Source organism: Mus musculus, chromosome 10 (assembly GCF_000001635.26).
Source record: "Mus musculus strain C57BL/6J chromosome 10, GRCm38.p6 C57BL/6J".
Lineage (NCBI taxonomy): Eukaryota > Metazoa > Chordata > Mammalia > Rodentia > Muridae > Mus > Mus musculus.
In genome coordinates this window covers 76,707,901-76,726,276 of record NC_000076.6, presented here as the reverse complement: position 1 = coordinate 76,726,276, position 18,376 = coordinate 76,707,901, and the positions used below count along the sequence as shown (strand labels likewise).

Sequence of the window (18,376 nt, the reverse complement as noted above, 5' to 3'; positions counted from 1 at the left end):
TGGACAGTTGACTCTGAGTGGGTAAACATCCCACACACCGTAGCAACAGGAAGTCCACAGCCCAGGAGTGTCCTGGTGCCTAGTACCCGAGAGGAGAGGGCCTTTTTCTCTTCAAGGTTCCAGAGACCCGATGCTGATGCTGTGACTCACTCAGCTTTGAGGCCCTCCCCTTCCTCTCCCCCTCCTCTCCTGATCCCTCCCCTCTTTGCACCTCCCTCCCTCCCTCCCTCCACCCTCCCTGGCTCTCTCCTCAGCTCTGGGCTCTGACTGCAGCAAGCAGAGACAACCTCTCACTCTGCCTTTCCCAGCGCCCACCCTGACCCTGGCCCACATTTGACGGTGACTCGCAGGCCAGCCAGAAACATGAGGCTGGCCCACGCTCTGCTGCCCCTGCTGCTACAAGCCTGCTGGGTGGCCACACAGGACATCCAGGGCTCCAAAGCGATTGCCTTCCAAGGTGAGTAAACTGGCTGTGCTCCCTGTGTGCTGTGTTTAGCTGCCTGAAGGCCTGAAAGTTGATGGGGCTCAATACCCCACAAGGTACTGTCCGGTGTCCCACCTCCCCCCCACCCTTTGTCTTAATCTTGTGGAGAGCCACTAAGAAGGGGACTTTCCCCTTGTCCAAGCCTGCATTCTATTTGGTTCCTGTCTTGAAGCAGCTATATAATACCCGGCTCCCAGCCAAAAGGCCCTGGAGTCCTGTCACCCCGAATCTTGCCATGCTAGGGAGATGACAGGTTGGTAAACTCCAGAGGGACTGAGCAGCAAGGGGAGCCTGGTCCATTTCTGTCCTGAGCGAATGACTGATAATCTCTCTTTGCTTGATAGCCAGCATAGGTAACCTGCCTCTTCACAACTCAGGGGGAGGTCATAGATCTGGTGGCTTTGGGTTGAGACCATAAGGAGAAATAGTCCAGTTCTCCCAGGCAGCCCCTGCACTCTGTAACTGGCCAAGGCCACTGTAACTGAGCAAGGCTCTGTCCAAGGACAGGACACCCTGAGACTTGGCTCTCACTCAGACCCTGCTGGGTGTTACCCACCAGGCAGGTGAGGGGCTGGGGCTGCACTGATCACCTGCTCGGAGCTCTGCTGGTGAGAATGGATGGTGTCTGGCCAGGAAGCCCCTGGCCAGAATGGGGATATGTGAATGGGGCCTTGTGCCCCCAGTGGGGCTCAGAGCATGGCTCATGGGATCTTCTCTGGCTCAGACTGCCCTGTGGATCTATTCTTCGTGCTCGACACCTCGGAGAGTGTGGCCTTGAGGCTGAAACCTTATGGGGCCTTGGTGGACAAGGTGAAGTCCTTCACTAAGCGCTTCATTGACAACCTGAGAGACAGGTAGAATGAGCTTGCCTTGGCCTGTCCTGTAGCTCTGTGGTCCTGGGGTGGGGGTAGGGGTGGGGGTGGGGGTGGGGGACTGGACCTGCAGGTAGAGCTGAGCCTTAACTCCACATTCCAGAAGCTGTCCAGAGCTCCATCCCATGTCTCTGCAGCTCAGAGGGACAGGAGAGAGGATGAGTGGGTGGGAGAAGGGACAGCGGGGAGAGAGGGAAGTCACCTTGTCAATAGGGCTGAGAAGACCGTTCTGAGTATAGAGTTGTGAGGTCTCCATACTCCAAACACACAGACAGGGTCTGAGGAGTCTGCCAGATGTGTAGCTATGCCTTGTGGCCAGAGTTCCCACCTGTCCACATGGGCACTAGAGCCTTCACCTAAGTCCTGGGCTGAACATCCCCAGTGTCTTCATCACAGGGCCTGGGAGGAGGGGACTGTGGGACATAGCATGCTTCATTCACTCTCTTCCTCCCTCCCTCCTCAACGGGGCACTGGGAGCAGAGGGTGTGGCCGAGGGCAGGCCCTGAGGAAGGATGCAGATCGTGAGTCTCTTCCCCTAGCAGGGTCCCCACAGTCAGTCACTGTGAGGACAGGAACTTAGCCCATACATGCTATCTTAGGCCTCAATCATGCTAACTACCCATCCAGGGCCCGGGGCTCTCTGCCCATGGAGATAAGTGAGCTCCAGCAGACTGGGGTGATCCAGCTACCCCCAAGGCTGTCCACCTCGGGGACCTGAATTTAGGGAAAATGTCTGAGCCTGGTAGGGAGGAAAAAGTTGATCTAAGTACAGATAACAGTGGGTCTCCTCCATTCCTTTACTTAGCTTCTGGTGTCTCAGGATCCCACCTGTGAAATGGGGTGAAACTACATATAATTCTATTAGCTTCACTATAGGGGCCTTGGTCACTCTGTCTCTTGAAAATACATATGTGGGCCCCCATCTCAGATCCTAGACAGCTGTGGGGCCAGATGCTACAGAGCAGGGTAGAGGGAACTCGACCAACTTCAGAAACCACCATGCTCTAGTTAAATCTGGCTTGTGCCTGACTCTAGTCCCACCCAGTCTTCTGCAGTGTGTGGTGGTGGTCTGGGACCCCCAGCTGGGGGTCACCTTTAAGTCTCAGTTGAGACTCAGTTGGTTTGTACAGCCATACCCATTGTATAGCCCCAGGATGGGGACCACCCCTTTCTGTCATGGGACCCCGAGTCACCTGCCTATCTGTGAGATGGGGACACAGTGGTACCCTTGGGTGGTGGGACAGCAAGTTCTTTCATGAAGGTCAAGGGTTAGCATGTCCTTGGGGGTGGGGGTGGGGAGGTCTCTCTGGGCTCCCCTCACCTCATTTCACCTACAACTCGCAGGTACTACCGGTGTGACCGCAACCTGGTTTGGAATGCGGGTGCGCTGCACTACAGTGACGAGGTGGAGATCATCCGAGGGCTCACGCGCATGCCCAGTGGCCGCGATGAGCTCAAGGCCAGCGTGGATGCGGTCAAGTACTTCGGGAAAGGCACCTACACCGACTGCGCCATTAAGAAGGGGCTGGAGGAGCTGCTCATAGGGTGAGTGGAGGAGGGCCAATTACAATGGCCAAATCTGGACCCATTGTGTCTGTGAACCGGGACAGTCTAAGGTGGCTCTCTACCCATAGGCCTTTTCAACCTGTGTACTACAGGGCCTCCTTGGCCCGTTTTCATGGCCAGGTAAACTTCCAGCAGGCTGCCTGTTACCCATCAAGCACTGGGCCGACGGCTAGAGAATTTGCCTGAGGGAGTGATGCACCTGCAGCCACAAATCTCAGCAGGGACCACGGGGCCATGCCCCGATCACCACACATCCATGTGTCTCTCGTGACTAAAGGATAGAGAAGCAGAGAGAGACCATGGGAGATACAGAGAGAGAAGCCAGTTATTGCAGAACGGCTATGACAGTCCAGCCCTGGGACCACCCAGCCGAAGTCCTTTAGCAGCAGGGGGCGTGGCTTCTGTCTCCCTTGCTATCCTGCGTGGGTCTGAGGATCTCTCCTCACCCGGCTAGATGCCTTTCTGTAATGGCCCAGGTGTTGAGCTGATGGGCAAGGGGTGGCTATAACTCTGTGCTCACAGGGTGCCCATGACCAGTCCGGTAGGCACAGGCTGCATATCTACCCAACCCCACCTCAGCATCAGCTGCCCAGTGCAGCCAGCGCAGGGGAGCCATACCTGCCTCCTCATGACACCTCCCTTCTGTGGCTTTGCTGAGATTCTCCAGCTTTAAATGGCTGCCAGGCTAAGCGCCAGTCCAAGGTTCATTTAGCGCACCCACCTCAACACCCATGTGTGGTGATGCTGCCTGGGATGGCAGGTCCTAGCTCTCATCTCGTGTAACTTTATGAGGCAAGAAAGCAAGGCTGGGCTGGGGGCCTAGGAATCCAGAGCCTGGCCACGTCATGCAACCCACTGAATAAATGTGAAGACAGGTTTTCTAGAATACACGTGGTATGGCTCCCAGCATGTGGAAAAGACCTCATGTCTGTCTGTGTGGGTCCCTGTTTCACTCTGGCCTCTTCCTTGGGGAAGCCCACTGCATTTTTTAGGGTGAAACAAAATCAAAGGCTGTCTGAGTCCCTCTAGATCTGACACCAATTACCTTCCACAGGACTACCCAGGTAGCCCAGGGTCACCCCGGGCCTCTTGTTCTCAGAGATTTGGGGTCCAAGGCATCTTGAGATGATGCCCATTTAGGGGTTGCAAGCTGAGGGCCAGTGTCTTTCCTGAAAGTGTGTATCTTGAAGTGATACTTGCAGACATGTAACCCCATGAGACCGGATACTTTATAATTGTGATCAGTGGTAAAACCTGGTCCCTGGGTGACAGGGGACAGACAGCATGCCCAGAGCTGCCTTGGGTTCTTCTCCTGGGCCTCAGCTCTGGTTCCCAGGCTCTGAGCCTAGAGAAGCTCCTCACCATGCTCGCCTCTCCAGGGGCTCCCACCTGAAGGAGAACAAGTACTTGATCGTGGTGACCGACGGGCATCCTCTAGAGGGCTACAAGGAACCATGCGGGGGTCTGGAAGATGCAGTAAATGAGGCCAAACACCTGGGCATCAAGGTCTTTTCTGTGGCCATCACACCTGACCACCTGGTAAGAGTCCCTCCTCCCCTTATACCAAACTCACAGATGGAGGGCCTCTGGCCTCCTGGGCCCCAGAGCACTGGCATCCTCTCTTCTGTCACTGTTTGAGTACATATAGTCTGCTGGGTCCCTGGTGTGACCCTTGGGGTGAAGACTCCCCAGTAGACAGTCCTAGCCCTTCAAAGGGAGGAGCGTGGGTATCCCTGTGTGGGTTCCACAACTACTACCCAGTTCACAGTGGCGCATCGCTTTGTGGAGGTGACTCACTCATCTCTCCTTCCCTGCGTTCTCAGGAGCCACGTCTAAGTATCATTGCCACAGACCACACATACCGGCGCAATTTCACGGCAGCTGACTGGGGGCATAGCCGCGATGCAGAAGAGGTCATCAGCCAGACCATTGACACCATTGTGGACATGATTGTGAGCATGGACATCTTCCCGGTCAGGGGTCAGGGGGTCAGAGGTCAGGGGTCAGGAGTAGGGGGAAGGAGGGCTATGCCCATTGGAGAGAGTAACTCTTTCTTTCATTTTCATTTCAGAAAAATAACGTGGAACAAGTGGTAAGTGCTTCCCTCTGAGACCTGAGTCAGGGCCTGGGTCTTACACAGGTCCTAGCTCTAGCTGTGAGCCCGCTATTGGTGGGGGGGACGGTGTCCAGGCTCTTCCCTCTCCATGTTTGGTCTCTGACTGCTCTCCTATCTTTCTCTTCCACAGTGTTGTTCTTTTGAGTGCCAGGTAAGTGTGGTCCATCCTCTCTGCTGGCCTGGGACCTCTGTCTAGGATCTGGGGTTAATAATGTCTCTCTTGTTTCCCTCAGGCTGCCAGAGGACCTCCAGGGCCCCGAGGCGACCCTGGGTATGAGGTAAATTGTCAATGGAATTATTTTAATATAGGTGGAAGCAGTGAATTCATCCATGGCTTTATTTCTTCACCTTATACTAATCCCCATAACCTCACAGAGAAACCAAGATTTCTTTCAAGCTGCGTCTCAATACCTGGGCAGTTAAGTGATGTATATTAACCTCTTAAGCTGACCTGGCGATTTCCCAGCCGTGATCCCAATATACTTGCTTCTTCTTATTGGTCTGGCTCTTTGAGCTTCAGGTGTGTTTCTATGACCTCTCTCTGGCCCCCTCCCTCGTAGTTCTAACCTCTTATCATCCTCTTGACTGATCTGACTCTCTTACCCCATCTCCTTCCCCTGGCTGGTGGAAATCCTGCCCTGTTCTCTCTTCTGGCCAGCCATTGGGTGTTCAGCATTTATTGACAAGGCAGAGAGGAAATGGTAAGAACTGTTTATACAAACGTGAGATAGGAGATTCTTGACCTAAGCTATAATGCCGAGTCCACATTGAAACAAGATTTAGGGACAGAGAAATCAGCATTGGAATAAGCCAAGGATGGATAACCTGAACACTGTACACATAATCATTATGCATACACTGGGTGTCTGAAATAACTCTTATTGGGACAGGCCACAGTGGACGCCATAGCTCTGTGCCTACCTACCTGGGCATCTGGTACATGCAACACTGGCTGTCAGTTGCCCTTATCCAGGGAGAAAGTCCAGGCTTCATGTGGGTTTGGGGTATGGGAACTGGGGTTGCAAAAGCCTGCTCCTTGTGGTCCAGAAGGTTGCCTGCAGACTTAAGTGTCAGCTCAGCATCTGTTTGACATTCCCGGTGGAGTTGGGAATGAAACTGGGACTCTTGGGTGTGACTCACGTGGCACAAATTTGAACACTGAGGGAGACACTCGGTGTTGGTTCCTACAGAAGGTCAGGTCTAGGATGGTTTTCCTACCACATGGCCATCATCCACAGAGCTTCTATGGCCCTTTGGGGAGTCTCTCTGCTGGGTCTCCCTGTTCCTCTGGGCCTGGAGCAACGTATCATCAGTTCAGCCTTGATGCAAAGGCACAACTCTAAGCCCAAATCCAGCCATGATGACACAGCATAAGGACCCTGGTGGGTAAGACTCCCAGATGCCAGGCAGGTCCAGAAGCCAAGGCCAGGACGACTCTGGAGCCTGGATGGAATCGCTCTGAAGAAACTTTTCATGCACAAGGGGTCTTGCCCAGCTTTCCAGAGCAGATGGCTGTGGCTCCTGACCTGGTCTCCCCTGAGCTGATTTCCTCTGCCTTCCAGGGGGAGCGAGGAAAGCCAGGTCTTCCGGGAGAGAAGGGAGAAGCTGGAGACCCTGTAAGTATTGGTTACTGTCTGCATGAGGGTGGGGACAAAGGCAGACAAGCCTGAGGCTGGACATCAGAGCTGTAAAAACTTCCAGAAGCATAATTCTGAGCACAGAGACCACACAGCCTGTCTTTTGTTGGGGGAAGAAAGGTACCCCAGGGTTCAGGCTGACCAAGTCTGAGGGCCTCTGCTTTCAGCCATGATAAGTCTCCTGGCAAATCTCTCTCCCTTCTAGCGCCCCCCCCCCCGGGTGTCCTGGCTCCCCCTCCCTTTCCTCTGGGGTGTGGTGCATAACCTCTCCTCCATCCTGGGTGTGCCGGGCTCCCTCCTGACCTTCAGGGGCCCCACAGCAGCTCCCTTAAGGATTCTGTGTGGGTCTAGCTGTAGCAAGGGGTAAGGTGGGCTGAGAAGGACCTTCCAGTGCTATCCAGGGATGTCTGACTATCTCTTGTTGTGTTCCAGGGACGACCTGGGGATCTTGGACCAGTCGGGTACCAGGGTATGAAGGTACGTGTCCTTAATGTCCAATGGCCTCTCTTGGGTGGGGTGGATCAGGCTTTGGAAGCAAAGCCCAAGCTGCCGTGTGCAACAATAACAGATCCCTTCCTTTTCTGTTTGTCTCATAGGGAGAAAAGGGGAGCCGTGGAGAGAAGGTGAGTGAGGGCCAGCTTTCGGGTGTGTCCCTCCGAGTACAGAGCGTTATCTTGAGTGACAGCATCAGGGGGAGGCAGCTGGTGTTCCTGTCAGAGGGGAGCATGGGAAATGGAAGACCCTCCTTGCCTTCTCTATGCCTCTGGGGGAATGTGGGTGGTCTTTAGAGACAGACCAGGTGAGTTCTGCTGCAGCCTCAGGCCACCTGGGTCAGAGAGGATGGGGGTGGGGAGTGTCATGTTACCTCAGTGGACAGTTCCTGGAGACTCTCAGAACACAGACCCTGTTGTCTTTTCTACCTATTCTACCCTGTGTCCCTGATCTCCAATTCCCCCCGCTTTCTTGGGTTGGTGGGGGTGGTGTCGCCCTCCCACCTAATGGGAGAATGGAGGTGCAGTGGGTGCCGCCCTCTGACCCTCTTCTTCCTGTTTCCACAGGGTTCCAGAGGACCGAAAGGTTACAAGGTGAGTGTGGACGGACCAAGGACATAGATGCTGTCCATGGGGCCAGTGCTAGTGACATCTGGCCTCCATCTAACCTTCTTGCGTCTCCGTGCCTCACAGGGCGAGAAAGGCAAGCGCGGAATCGACGGGGTCGACGGCATGAAGGTAATGCTGAGGCGGGAGGGCTGGGAGGGTGGGGTGTGCTATCTAGGATGGGTGCAGTTCCCATAGCAGGCTTTCCTGGGAAACCTGGAGGTGTGAGCTGGGTGATGTTTCCTGCCAAGACCCAGGTCCTAGTAAACCCCAAGCGAGCCACTTGATCTCAGAGGGCTCCTGATGTTCGGGTGCGGGGGGGGGGGGTTGGATGAACAGAACTCTAGCCTCCACTCAACCATTCCAATCTTGACGTTTTCTTCTCCTTCCAGGGAGAGACGGGGTACCCAGGACTACCGGGCTGCAAGGGCTCCCCAGGATTTGATGTAAGTTACCTCCTCTACCCCTATGTCTCGGAATTGTGGGTTCTTAGGAACTTGGTCCAGCCCTTGCTGTATTGACTCCTCCCAATGAGAGAGCACTACGTGGAGTCATTTGATTCATTTGCTCAGTCTGAGGGTGGCCACTTGTCTGGGGCCCATGAGAGTCTTGGCTAGCTCCAATTTGCTTCTCCATCTTCCCACCAGGGCATTCAAGGACCCCCGGGTCCCAAGGGTGATGCTGGTGCCTTTGGGATGAAGGGAGAAAAGGTAAGAGACAGGTGTCAAGCATTCCTCCTGAGACCCACAGTGTGAGGACCAAGCCTGGCTCAGAGCAGCAAAGCCATAAAGCCTTGAATGGCAGCCTGGAGTTTGCCGTTCACTACCCAACATCTCAGGTCTGAACCTGAGAAGGTTTGAGGCTGTGATGGTCAAGACTGTGCTCTGCAGCTGTGTGGGTGACTTGGAGGATCCTGGGAGGTCAGAACTCTTCCAGAGTTGGTTGCGGTGGCCCGAGGTTAGGGTAATAGAGCATAGTCACTAAGCTGTGGTGTGGCTTTCACTGTATGGACCCATGACCCCTGACCCCTGACCTTCCCCAGGGTGAAGCTGGAGCAGACGGTGAGGCTGGGAGACCAGGGAACTCAGGGTCACCTGGAGATGAGGTGAGAGGGAGTGGCATGAGGCGGGATGGGATCAGCCTCATGGACACTGGGGATTGTGGTCATTCTCAACTTGTCCTCCCCCAGGGTGATCCTGGAGAGCCTGGTCCCCCCGGAGAAAAAGGAGAGGCCGGTGATGAAGTGAGTTGTCTCTATTCTTCCCCAGCTTCCATCCCCACATACAGACTGAGTGCAGGCTAGTGCACAAACTAACGTGAGCTATTCCTCCTTGTCCCAGGGAAATGCTGGCCCAGACGGTGCCCCTGGAGAGAGGGTGAGTCGGCTGGATAGTACTGTCGCTGCTGTCTTCCCCATTGCCAGGAGAGGCTTGTGTGAGCTTGGCCTGGGCCTGGTCTTAGGAGGTCCTTAGTACATGCCTTGGCTAGGTGGGAAGCCAGACACCAGGCATTGTAGATTTCACCTTGTGTGCTGGCCTTTGGGTCACTTGGGGCATCTCTGGAGATAGGTGGCCTGAGGAACACAGAGGCCTACCCATGGGCTGGTCTCACATGACCACAGAGTCAGCTGCTGAGATCATAAGGCCTAGCTCTCAAGCTTCTTCCACCCACCCTTCCTAACAGTGGAACGTAGGCACCCTCACATCTGTTTCTCTTCACACAGGGTGGCCCTGGTGAAAGAGGACCTCGGGGGACCCCTGGTGTGAGAGGACCAAGGGGAGACCCGGTGAGTCGTGCCTTGGGACTGTCTAGGGGGAACACTGAGGCTGGACAGAGTTGAGCATAGATCCGCAGGGCCAGCCATGCCACCTCATAGGTGTCTATGCCTCAGCTCTCCTGCTTTCCGATGGAGGGCTGGAACTGCCAGGGCTCTGCCAGGGCATCCAAGGTAGGGCATCAATCCAAATCCTGTCAGAGGCTTGCTCATTAGTGGGCGCATCTGGAGAAGGAGAAGCTGCAGGTAGGGCCAGCCTTGGCCTCCAGTTTTGAGTTCAACAGACCCAGGCAACCCTCACTAGAGTGCCCCAATTACTCGCCACCAAGACAGTGGCTCTTCTTAGAGCAAACTACTGGTGGCCACATGGCTTCTACCTCTACACTCATTGGCTTATTTCTCCCTAGGGTGAAGCTGGACCACAGGGTGACCAAGGAAGAGAGGGGCCCGTCGGCATCCCTGGAGACTCGGTAGGAAGCCTGATACATTATAGGGAGCCATGACGCCGAACTACGCCAAGAGTTTCACTCGGGTCTTCAAAGGAAATGTTCCCAGTGGCTCAGCATGGTGGGGGAGGGGGGTCCTCCCATAGATATGTGTCCATGCTAGCCTGGTTTGGCTGGGCATGAATGTGTGTCAGTGCTTAGCATGAGGCCAAGAAATGTAGTGGAGGTCATGCGATGCAGGCACTTGTAGGCTCCATGCCATAACCTTAGATCTCTGACCTTGAGCTGTTATGTTCACAGGGCCTGGTAGTGCGTGTGGGGGGGGGCGGGGGGGTAGTGATGGGTAATAGAGACCTGGCTACAACAGGGAGGGAGACTAGGTTGGTGAGGACTGATATGAGTTCCTAGGCTACAGGATGAATGGAGGTGAGCTCTTTGCATCCCTGGAAGGCAGTCAGGCTCATTCTGGAGACACTGGGGTCCTCAGGTCACCAGCACCCCTCAGAGCCATCTGGAAGGAACGAGGCAGGGACAGACATAGCTTGAGTCTGGAGTTGACCTTGCTTGTGTCTAGTAGGGAAGGGGTGGAAGTCTTGGTGAGAGAACCCACTTCATATGGAGGTTCTACAGGGCTAGAGGTACTTCCCAGGAAAGTACAGCCATTAAGGTCCCCTGAACAAAAGGGACATCCACACACCCTGACACCTAAAGTAAAGGCTCCCACATGGATACTAGAAAGACATGCAGGGAGCCCGGCCTGACCGTACCCCATACTAGCCACTGGCCACTGGCCACACCTGTCCTGAGGCCCCAAGGGTCCTATGCCCCTGTGCCCAGGGCCCTAGATGACAACGACGGAGCCCATGGCCTGGGACTCTCAGTTCTCAGGGAAGACAAACAGATGTGGCCCAGGGGTGGTGAGCTGAACTCTCATAGTTCTTAATCTTCTAGGGTGAGGCTGGCCCCATTGGACCTAAAGGATACCGAGGTGATGAGGGTCCTCCAGGTCCTGAGGTAAGAACTTGTCCTCTCTTCTCTGCTATTCACCTAGGCTACCCCTGAGTGTCACCCTGAGGAGTCCCCTAGGCTTGCAGTATCTCCCTACCCCCACCCCGTTTCTTTACACCCAGTCTTCTCTCTCTTGCCCTAAGAGGGTCCCAGAGAAGGATAGTGCAGCCCAAACTTACATTCTTTATGACCTAGCAATTACCTGTTCCTCTCCTATAGGGCCTCAGAGGAGCCCCAGGACCTGTTGGTCCTCCTGGAGACCCCGGACTGATGGGTGAGAGAGTAAGTATTTGGGAGAACAACCCTGCTGGGCTACTGCTGTTCATCAGAGACTCTGGCAGCTGAGACTTGCCATACTTGCCCCTGAGAGAGGTGTTGAGGGGCATCCACAGCTGGGTCTCAAGAGTAAGGATGCCTCATTCAAGACTCTCTTGCTTTAAGGTTCAGCTCGGGGTAGACCCGGGGAGGGGGCTGCTCCTTGAATGACAGGAGCAGCTCTGGGGACACAGCTGTCCCCAGCCATTTCGCTGCCATCTGGCATGATGACAGCAACTCTACCTTCTTTCAGGGTGAGGATGGACCACCAGGAAACGGCACGGAAGGTTTCCCCGGCTTCCCTGTGAGTATCAGAGACATGTTTATCAAGCCTCCTTTGGTATCCCTCGGGCCAAGCTGGACATCTGGATGGTTGGGATAGACCAGAGCTATCAGTTAGTCCCGGCATTTGGACCTGGGATTCTGCCAACCCTGGGCACATCCACCTGTTGTTTTCACTTGGCTGCTCTCCCCAGTGGAGCTTAGTATAACCATCCTATCCTTCTTCACAGGGGTATCCAGGCAACAGAGGCCCTCCTGGGCTAAATGTGAGTATCTCTACCGTGCCTCTGACAGGCCATGTATGTAGGCCCACACTGCTCACATGCACAATCAACACTCCGTGAGCACCTTCCCACATGATACCAGGCATCATGCACATTCACTTACATGTGACCCTGAGGTTGCACCACTGAATTCAGAAACACCCCCACCATATCACATCTACCTTCTCTGCCTCCTTTACTCCCAAGATCCCACTAACCAATATATGTTGTCTCCTGCAGGGCACAAAAGGCTACCCTGGCCTCAAGGGGGATGAGGGTGAAGTGGGAGACCCAGGAGAGGATGTAAGTGGGGCGGGGTGAGGGGAAGACTCTCTCTAGCATTCCAACCCTGCAGGCTTTGCTCACTGGAACAGTGGCAAAGGGCAGGCTGGAGATGAGGGACCAGAGCAGCTGGGCTGGAGTCTGGGCAACTGATATACATGGCTGTTCCTGCTAATCCCATTCCATTTCCTTCCAGAACAACGACATTTCACCCCGTGGGGTCAAAGGGGCAAAGGGATACCGAGGCCCAGAAGGACCCCAGGTAGGTGATATAGCTGGAGGGCTTGGCTTCTTTAGAAGCAAAGAAAAGATAAAGTAACTAGAGGCAGGAACCAAAAGACCAAGGGGACCAGACTTGCCCCAAGGGCAATTAGGGACACTGAGGTCCCCAGAGGACATATAGTTTAAGAATCCATGGGCTCCGTTGATCCAAGCTCCCCATTTAAAGTCTTGATCTGCTGTTGCTCTGACAGGGACCTCCAGGACATGTGGGACCACCTGGGCCAGATGTAAGTACAGCGTCTGTAAATAAGATCTTGGGGCTGACCGTTATGACCATGGATCTGAATGAGAACATTAATGAAAACTGTTCCCAGCTGGGGGCAGTTGGGGGGCAGCTGGAGAGAGAGGCTTGAAGCCTTGTACCCAGGCTACAGACATACACAACTATAGTTGAGGCTTGTGATGACTTCAGGGGACACAGGTAACAACTGTGGGAGACATCTGGCCATGGGGGAACACATGGCAGCTATGTGTTGGTAACTGCACCATAGCTTATGTTCTTAGGGGGTAAAGTCAGGAACATTCTAGGCTGGGAGGAGTCCCTGGATAGATCCAATCCCCAGGGGTGCCCAGGGACCAGCAGGAATGGCCTCAGCCCAAGCCTTGTTAACAATCTCACCTCTTTCCCTAGGAGTGTGAGATCCTGGATATCATCATGAAAATGTGCTGTGAGTATTTGGATCACAGGTTGCCTTTTTTTTTTTTTAAAGAGCCAGCAAGTTCCTACCAGCTACAAGGCCCAGGCTTCTGCTCCAGAAGGGTCTCAGAAATTGGGAGATATAGATGGGCAGGGCCTAGGCTCTACTGAAATTGGCAGGTCTCCTACTCCAGAACCAGAGCTGGGCTACACACCCTCTGAGATTTCAGAGACTAATATGCTGAGGACCTGGCCAGAGCTAGGTGAAGCCAGGCAGAGCAGGACAGGGCACCTTGTATGCCAGAGCTGTCCTATTTAGTGCCTTTTCTCCTCTCTCCTCAGCCTGCTGTGGTGAGTGATGTCTCTTCGATCTTGGGAGTCCCTGTGCAATGATAAGTAGACTCATCCTGGCTCTGCAGTTGGCCAGCCATGCTGCAGCCCTGCAAGGCACTCAACCACACGCTTGCTCTGCTGTTTCCCTTCCCAGTGAGCAGTGCCCTGGGGTCAGGCCTCCTAGGAAGCTGCTGATCCCTGGCCTTTCTCCCTAATGTTTCAAGTAACCATCAACAGGCTGAAGCAGGAAGCAGACCTCTAGGCCTGTCTTATCCACAGGCTCAGAGCTGGGATGAAGGAGCAAGGGTAGCAACTGTCGGGTCTGGTCAAGAGGAGGCCAGCCTGACAAGCCTAGCTCCCAAGGAGACATGGGAGAGGAGTCATGATCCACCATGCAGATCCCAGGACACAGGGGTGGGACCGTGGAATACGGAGGGAAGCCCATAGAAGGGCACTAAGGGCTGCCCATCCCCCTCCCTAGAGTGCACATGTGGACCCATTGACATCCTCTTCGTGCTGGACAGCTCGGAGAGCATTGGCCTACAGAACTTTGAGATTGCCAAGGACTTCATCATCAAGGTCATTGACCGGTTGAGCAAGGATGAGCTGGTCAAAGTGAGTACAAGCCAACCTGGGACCACAGGTAGGGCCAACAGAGAGCTGGTCCCCTCCACCAAAGCTTCTAGGCTCACCACTGTAAACATTGATTGACGTATACATTGAGCTGGCCGGACCCTTCAACAAAGTCAAACAGTTCATCCTTAATGTCCATGGAAATATATATAGTGTATACACACACACACACACACACACACACACACATATATATGGAAGATATATATGTATGTATGGTAGAGATATATATGGAAGATGCATATATGTGTATATATATGTATATCTACATATACACACATATATGTACATACATATGTATGTATGTACACACACACACACACACACACACACACAATATGTATTCTCACCACACAGAGAATCCTGATAGTGGGTCCAGAGCTTATCCTTTAAGGACAGAACCTTGGAGGGCCATGTACAGAGGCTTGTGGATCTGGGGAGTAGTTATGGAGGGCTCTGGGTGAATGAGCAGGGGTCTTGGGCCTCGGGGTAGAGGTCCTTGGAAGGCTGGGACTCTAAGACATAGTGGTGTTGGACTCCAGACCCAATGGTGTCATTCCCACAGTTTGAGCCAGGGCAGTCTCACGCGGGCGTGGTACAGTACAGCCACAACCAGATGCAAGAGCACGTGGACATGCGGAGCCCCAACGTCCGCAACGCCCAGGACTTCAAAGAGTAAGAGCATCCCCAAGATCTCCGCCCCATTCCCAGGCCTCTAGCAGGCTGGCCTAGCCAGGACCCTGACCATGGCTCTGACCCTGGCCTGCCTATCTGCTTGTGTAGAGCTGTCAAGAAGCTACAATGGATGGCTGGTGGCACATTCACCGGAGAAGCGCTGCAGTACACCCGGGACCGGCTACTCCCACCCACACAGAACAACCGAATTGCCCTGGTCATTACGGATGGACGTTCTGACACTCAACGGGACACGACACCTCTCAGTGTGCTCTGTGGTGCAGACATTCAGGTGGGCAGTTGCATAACCCCAGCGGTGGCTGAACGGGGAAGGGTAGCAGGGTGCTCCTGCAAGCACGGGGTGGAGGTGGGGGCTGCTCTCCAGGGGAGGGGAAGTCCAGGATCAGCTGATCCATGCAACCCTGTCCTCTACAGGTAGTTTCTGTGGGAATCAAGGATGTGTTTGGCTTTGTGGCGGGCTCCGACCAGCTCAATGTCATTTCCTGCCAAGGCTTATCGCAAGGTCGGCCAGGTATCTCCCTGGTGAAGGAGAACTATGCAGAGCTTCTCGATGACGGCTTTCTGAAGAACATAACAGCCCAGATCTGTATAGGTGGGTGCTGGTGGTCAACAGGCTGAATGGGCAGTGCCTACATCTGTCTTAGACATGCCTCCTCTGCTTTCAGGGACTGTAGGGCTAGAAACAGTCCTCACAATGTGCCTGGCACTTTTTACCTCGAGAAAGATTGTGTCCTGGCTGTATGGCACTGTCCAGGGTGACCCCTGGCCTAGCAGAGCAACATGAGGACAGCTGTTCTCATGCTACACGCATGGGAAAAAGCCCTTGCCCCCAACACCATGGACACACTGTTTGTCAGCCTTATGACTGGTCTGACTCCATGCTGTGGACAACTTGGTCAAGGGATGTACTTTGTGCCAGATTCATGACGGGCAGTTGATTAGTGGCATGGAACAGCAAACTACCTCTTCCCCTCTGAGACTCAGTTTCCCCCTTTTAAGAGAAGGCCAAGGGCCCGACTCCTCCTTTCAGTATTTTGGAGCCAGGACCAGGAAATGATGCTAGGTCACCGCTTGTCTGTCTGTCTGTCCATCGTCATAGGCAGCCGACCAAAGCAGAACTCAGATGGCTCACATGATAGTGGACTTATTCAGGTTATTTTGTATTTTTTTCTTTACAGATAAGAAGTGTCCGGATTATACCTGTCCAAGTGAGTACAAGGATGTGCTGAGACAGGGTAGGGAAGGCAGGACCTGATTAAGGGTCCCTCAGGGCTCTGGGCACTCTTCTCGGGGGCTTGGCAGCTCTGAAAATCTGGGTGCCCTCTGGCCTGTGCAGTCTGCCTAGTCTCAGGCCACCCTCTCTGCCCCACAGTCACATTCTCCTCCCCGGCTGACATCACCATCCTGCTAGACAGCTCAGCCAGTGTCGGCAGCCACAACTTCGAAACCACCAAGGTCTTCGCCAAGCGCCTAGCTGAGCGATTCCTGTCAGCAGGCAGGGCGGATCCTTCCCAGGATGTGCGGGTGGCCGTGGTACAGTATAGTGGCCAGGGGCAGCAACAGCCAGGTCGGGCGGCTCTTCAGTTCTTACAGAATTACACAGTGCTGGCCAGCTCTGTGGACAGCATGGATTTCATCAACGACGCCACAGACGTCAACGATGCTCTGAGCTACGTGACTCGTTTCTACCGGGAAGCCTCGTCAGGTGCCACCAAGAAGAGAGTGCTGTTGTTTTCAGACGGCAACTCTCAGGGGGCCACAGCAGAGGCCATTGAGAAGGCTGTGCAGGAGGCCCAGCGTGCAGGCATTGAGATCTTTGTGGTGGTGGTGGGACCCCAGGTGAACGAGCCCCACATCCGTGTGCTTGTCACTGGCAAGACTGCAGAGTACGACGTGGCCTTTGGCGAGCGCCACCTATTCCGTGTACCAAACTACCAGGCCCTGCTACGTGGCGTACTCTACCAGACAGTCTCCAGGAAGGTGGCACTGGGCTAGAGGGCCACACACGTGGCTGGACACACATGGCATGGAGACACATTTCAACAGGCCTTCCCGCCCTTCCCACTGACAAAACAGGAATAGGAAATGTGACCCAACTGGTCAACTCAACTGTCTTAAAGGGAACGCTGAGATGCACACTCTTTGCTTTGTGTAATGTCCCCTGTGGCTCACCTGAGCTCCTATCTAGATCCCGCCCTTGGTTTGTACATCATGGTGGCCATCTTGCTGACCCCTCCCCCATCTGGGCTGGATCCAGCCATCTCGTCTTCCTCCTCACTGCCCCTAACCTATCCGTGGTGTCTTCACACCATCACTGCAGTTTCCGTCTGTGTTCTGTCTTCCATGCTCAACATGAAGCAGACCTTCTCATGAGTTCAGCTTGCTGGATTATGGCTTTTAGGAAATTGAACACAGGAGGAGTTCCAAACACAAACTTGGAGGAGACCCCTCCTCTTCATCAGGTGCTTGTCAGTGACCTACATGCATCTTGGTCTGGTCCTTAGTGGCTAGTCCTTCCACTCTGAAAGCAAAGGTGCTATCTATCTGTAAGGGCTCTCTCTACACACCCAGAGGCTTAGCTTGGACAGTTCACACTCAAGTGTCCTGTCAGAATCAATCCAGAGCTTTCTCCCTCAAAATAGTGACTTGTCTCCCCCTGGTCCCCAAAGGCTCCCCTTTAGTTAGTTTCTTCATGGCTCCCCCACATTCCCCGTAATCTGATCCAAGCCAGCTATCTCTGCTAATAAAGGTTTCCATTTTTCTCCGTGCCTCTTTATCTACAAACACATTACCCAACACACTTGGAAAGAGAAGTCAATGCCAGACATACCACAGGGCAGAGGAGAAGCTGCCCTGGCCCATAGACACTGCCCATCTGTTTCTAAGAGGAAGAACACAGAGGCCTACAGGCCTTCCCATATCAGGAAGCTGTAGCACTGAGGAACACAGCACCCTGCAGCACACAATGGAGAGACACTTAGGGTTGATGGCTTGCCCAAAAAGATAACTCGAGACCCAACTAGATCCAATCAGTTTTATCCTAGTTCCAACAAAATTCAACCAAATTAAACCAGATCCAACCAGAATAACCAGACCAAATGATGTCTGATGAGATTACACCAGACCTAACCAAATATAACCTGATTAGACCATATCCCAGTGAGATCTGACACCAGGCCCAAACAAATACAAGCCAGATATAAATCAGATTCAACTAGATACACTAGACCGAACTGCACTCTGCCAGATTAAATCAGACTAAACCATATCCAACCAGATTAAAATAAACAGCACCAGACCCAACTAGAGTAACTTAGAACAAATGGGATCTAACCAGATTAAACTGGAATAAACTAAACCTAACTAGAATATGCCAGTCCAAACAGATTACACAAGTTCAAACCATACCCAATCAGACCAAACCAGATCTAACCAGATTAGAGTATACTAGTTAATAACAGACCAACTCAGATCCAGAACCAACTAGATCCAACCATATTTCACTAGCCCAATCTATGTCCAAATAGATAAAACCAGCTCCAACCAGATTAAATCAGATCCAACTGGATGAAGACCAAATAGACAAGGGTCTACTAGATCTGGTTCTAAGATCACTCCCCCAAAAGTCCATAAGGGAAGCTGAAGAAGGTACC

General features: G+C 53.6%; 1 protein-coding gene across 1 annotated transcript; it reads left to right on the top strand.

Annotated features, from left to right (window-relative positions):
* The first annotated feature begins 232 nt into the window (after positions 1-232).
* Col6a1 (collagen, type VI, alpha 1) lies at positions 233-17,485 on the top strand. The gene is made up of 35 exons (NM_009933.4): positions 233-457; positions 1,209-1,338; positions 2,701-2,901; positions 4,302-4,461; positions 4,746-4,874; positions 4,994-5,014; positions 5,169-5,189; positions 5,272-5,316; positions 6,601-6,654; positions 7,108-7,152; positions 7,272-7,298; positions 7,734-7,760; positions 7,860-7,904; positions 8,165-8,218; positions 8,420-8,482; positions 8,815-8,877; positions 8,962-9,015; positions 9,113-9,148; positions 9,496-9,558; positions 9,954-10,016; positions 10,944-11,006; positions 11,220-11,282; positions 11,569-11,619; positions 11,828-11,863; positions 12,101-12,163; positions 12,339-12,404; positions 12,616-12,651; positions 13,056-13,092; positions 13,404-13,412; positions 13,876-14,009; positions 14,593-14,702; positions 14,811-14,994; positions 15,138-15,315; positions 15,902-15,931; positions 16,096-17,485. The coding sequence occupies exons 1-35, from the start codon at positions 364-366 to the stop codon at positions 16,716-16,718; spliced, it is 3,078 nt and encodes a 1,025-aa protein (NP_034063.1). The 5' UTR covers positions 233-363; the 3' UTR covers positions 16,719-17,485.
* Positions 17,486-18,376: the final 891 nt, after the last annotated feature.

Bases quoted from the DNA above. Each gene is read 5' to 3' on its own strand.
- Col6a1 (NM_009933.4), top strand. From the start codon at position 364: ATGAGGCTGGCCCACGCTCTGCTGCCCCTGCTGCTACAAGCCTGCTGG. The intron at 458-1,208 runs GTGAGTAAACTG...TCTCTGGCTCAG, and splicing joins CAAAGCGATTGCCTTCCAAG to ACTGCCCTGTGGATCTATTC. The intron at 4,462-4,745 runs GTAAGAGTCCCT...CTGCGTTCTCAG, and splicing joins CCATCACACCTGACCACCTG to GAGCCACGTCTAAGTATCAT.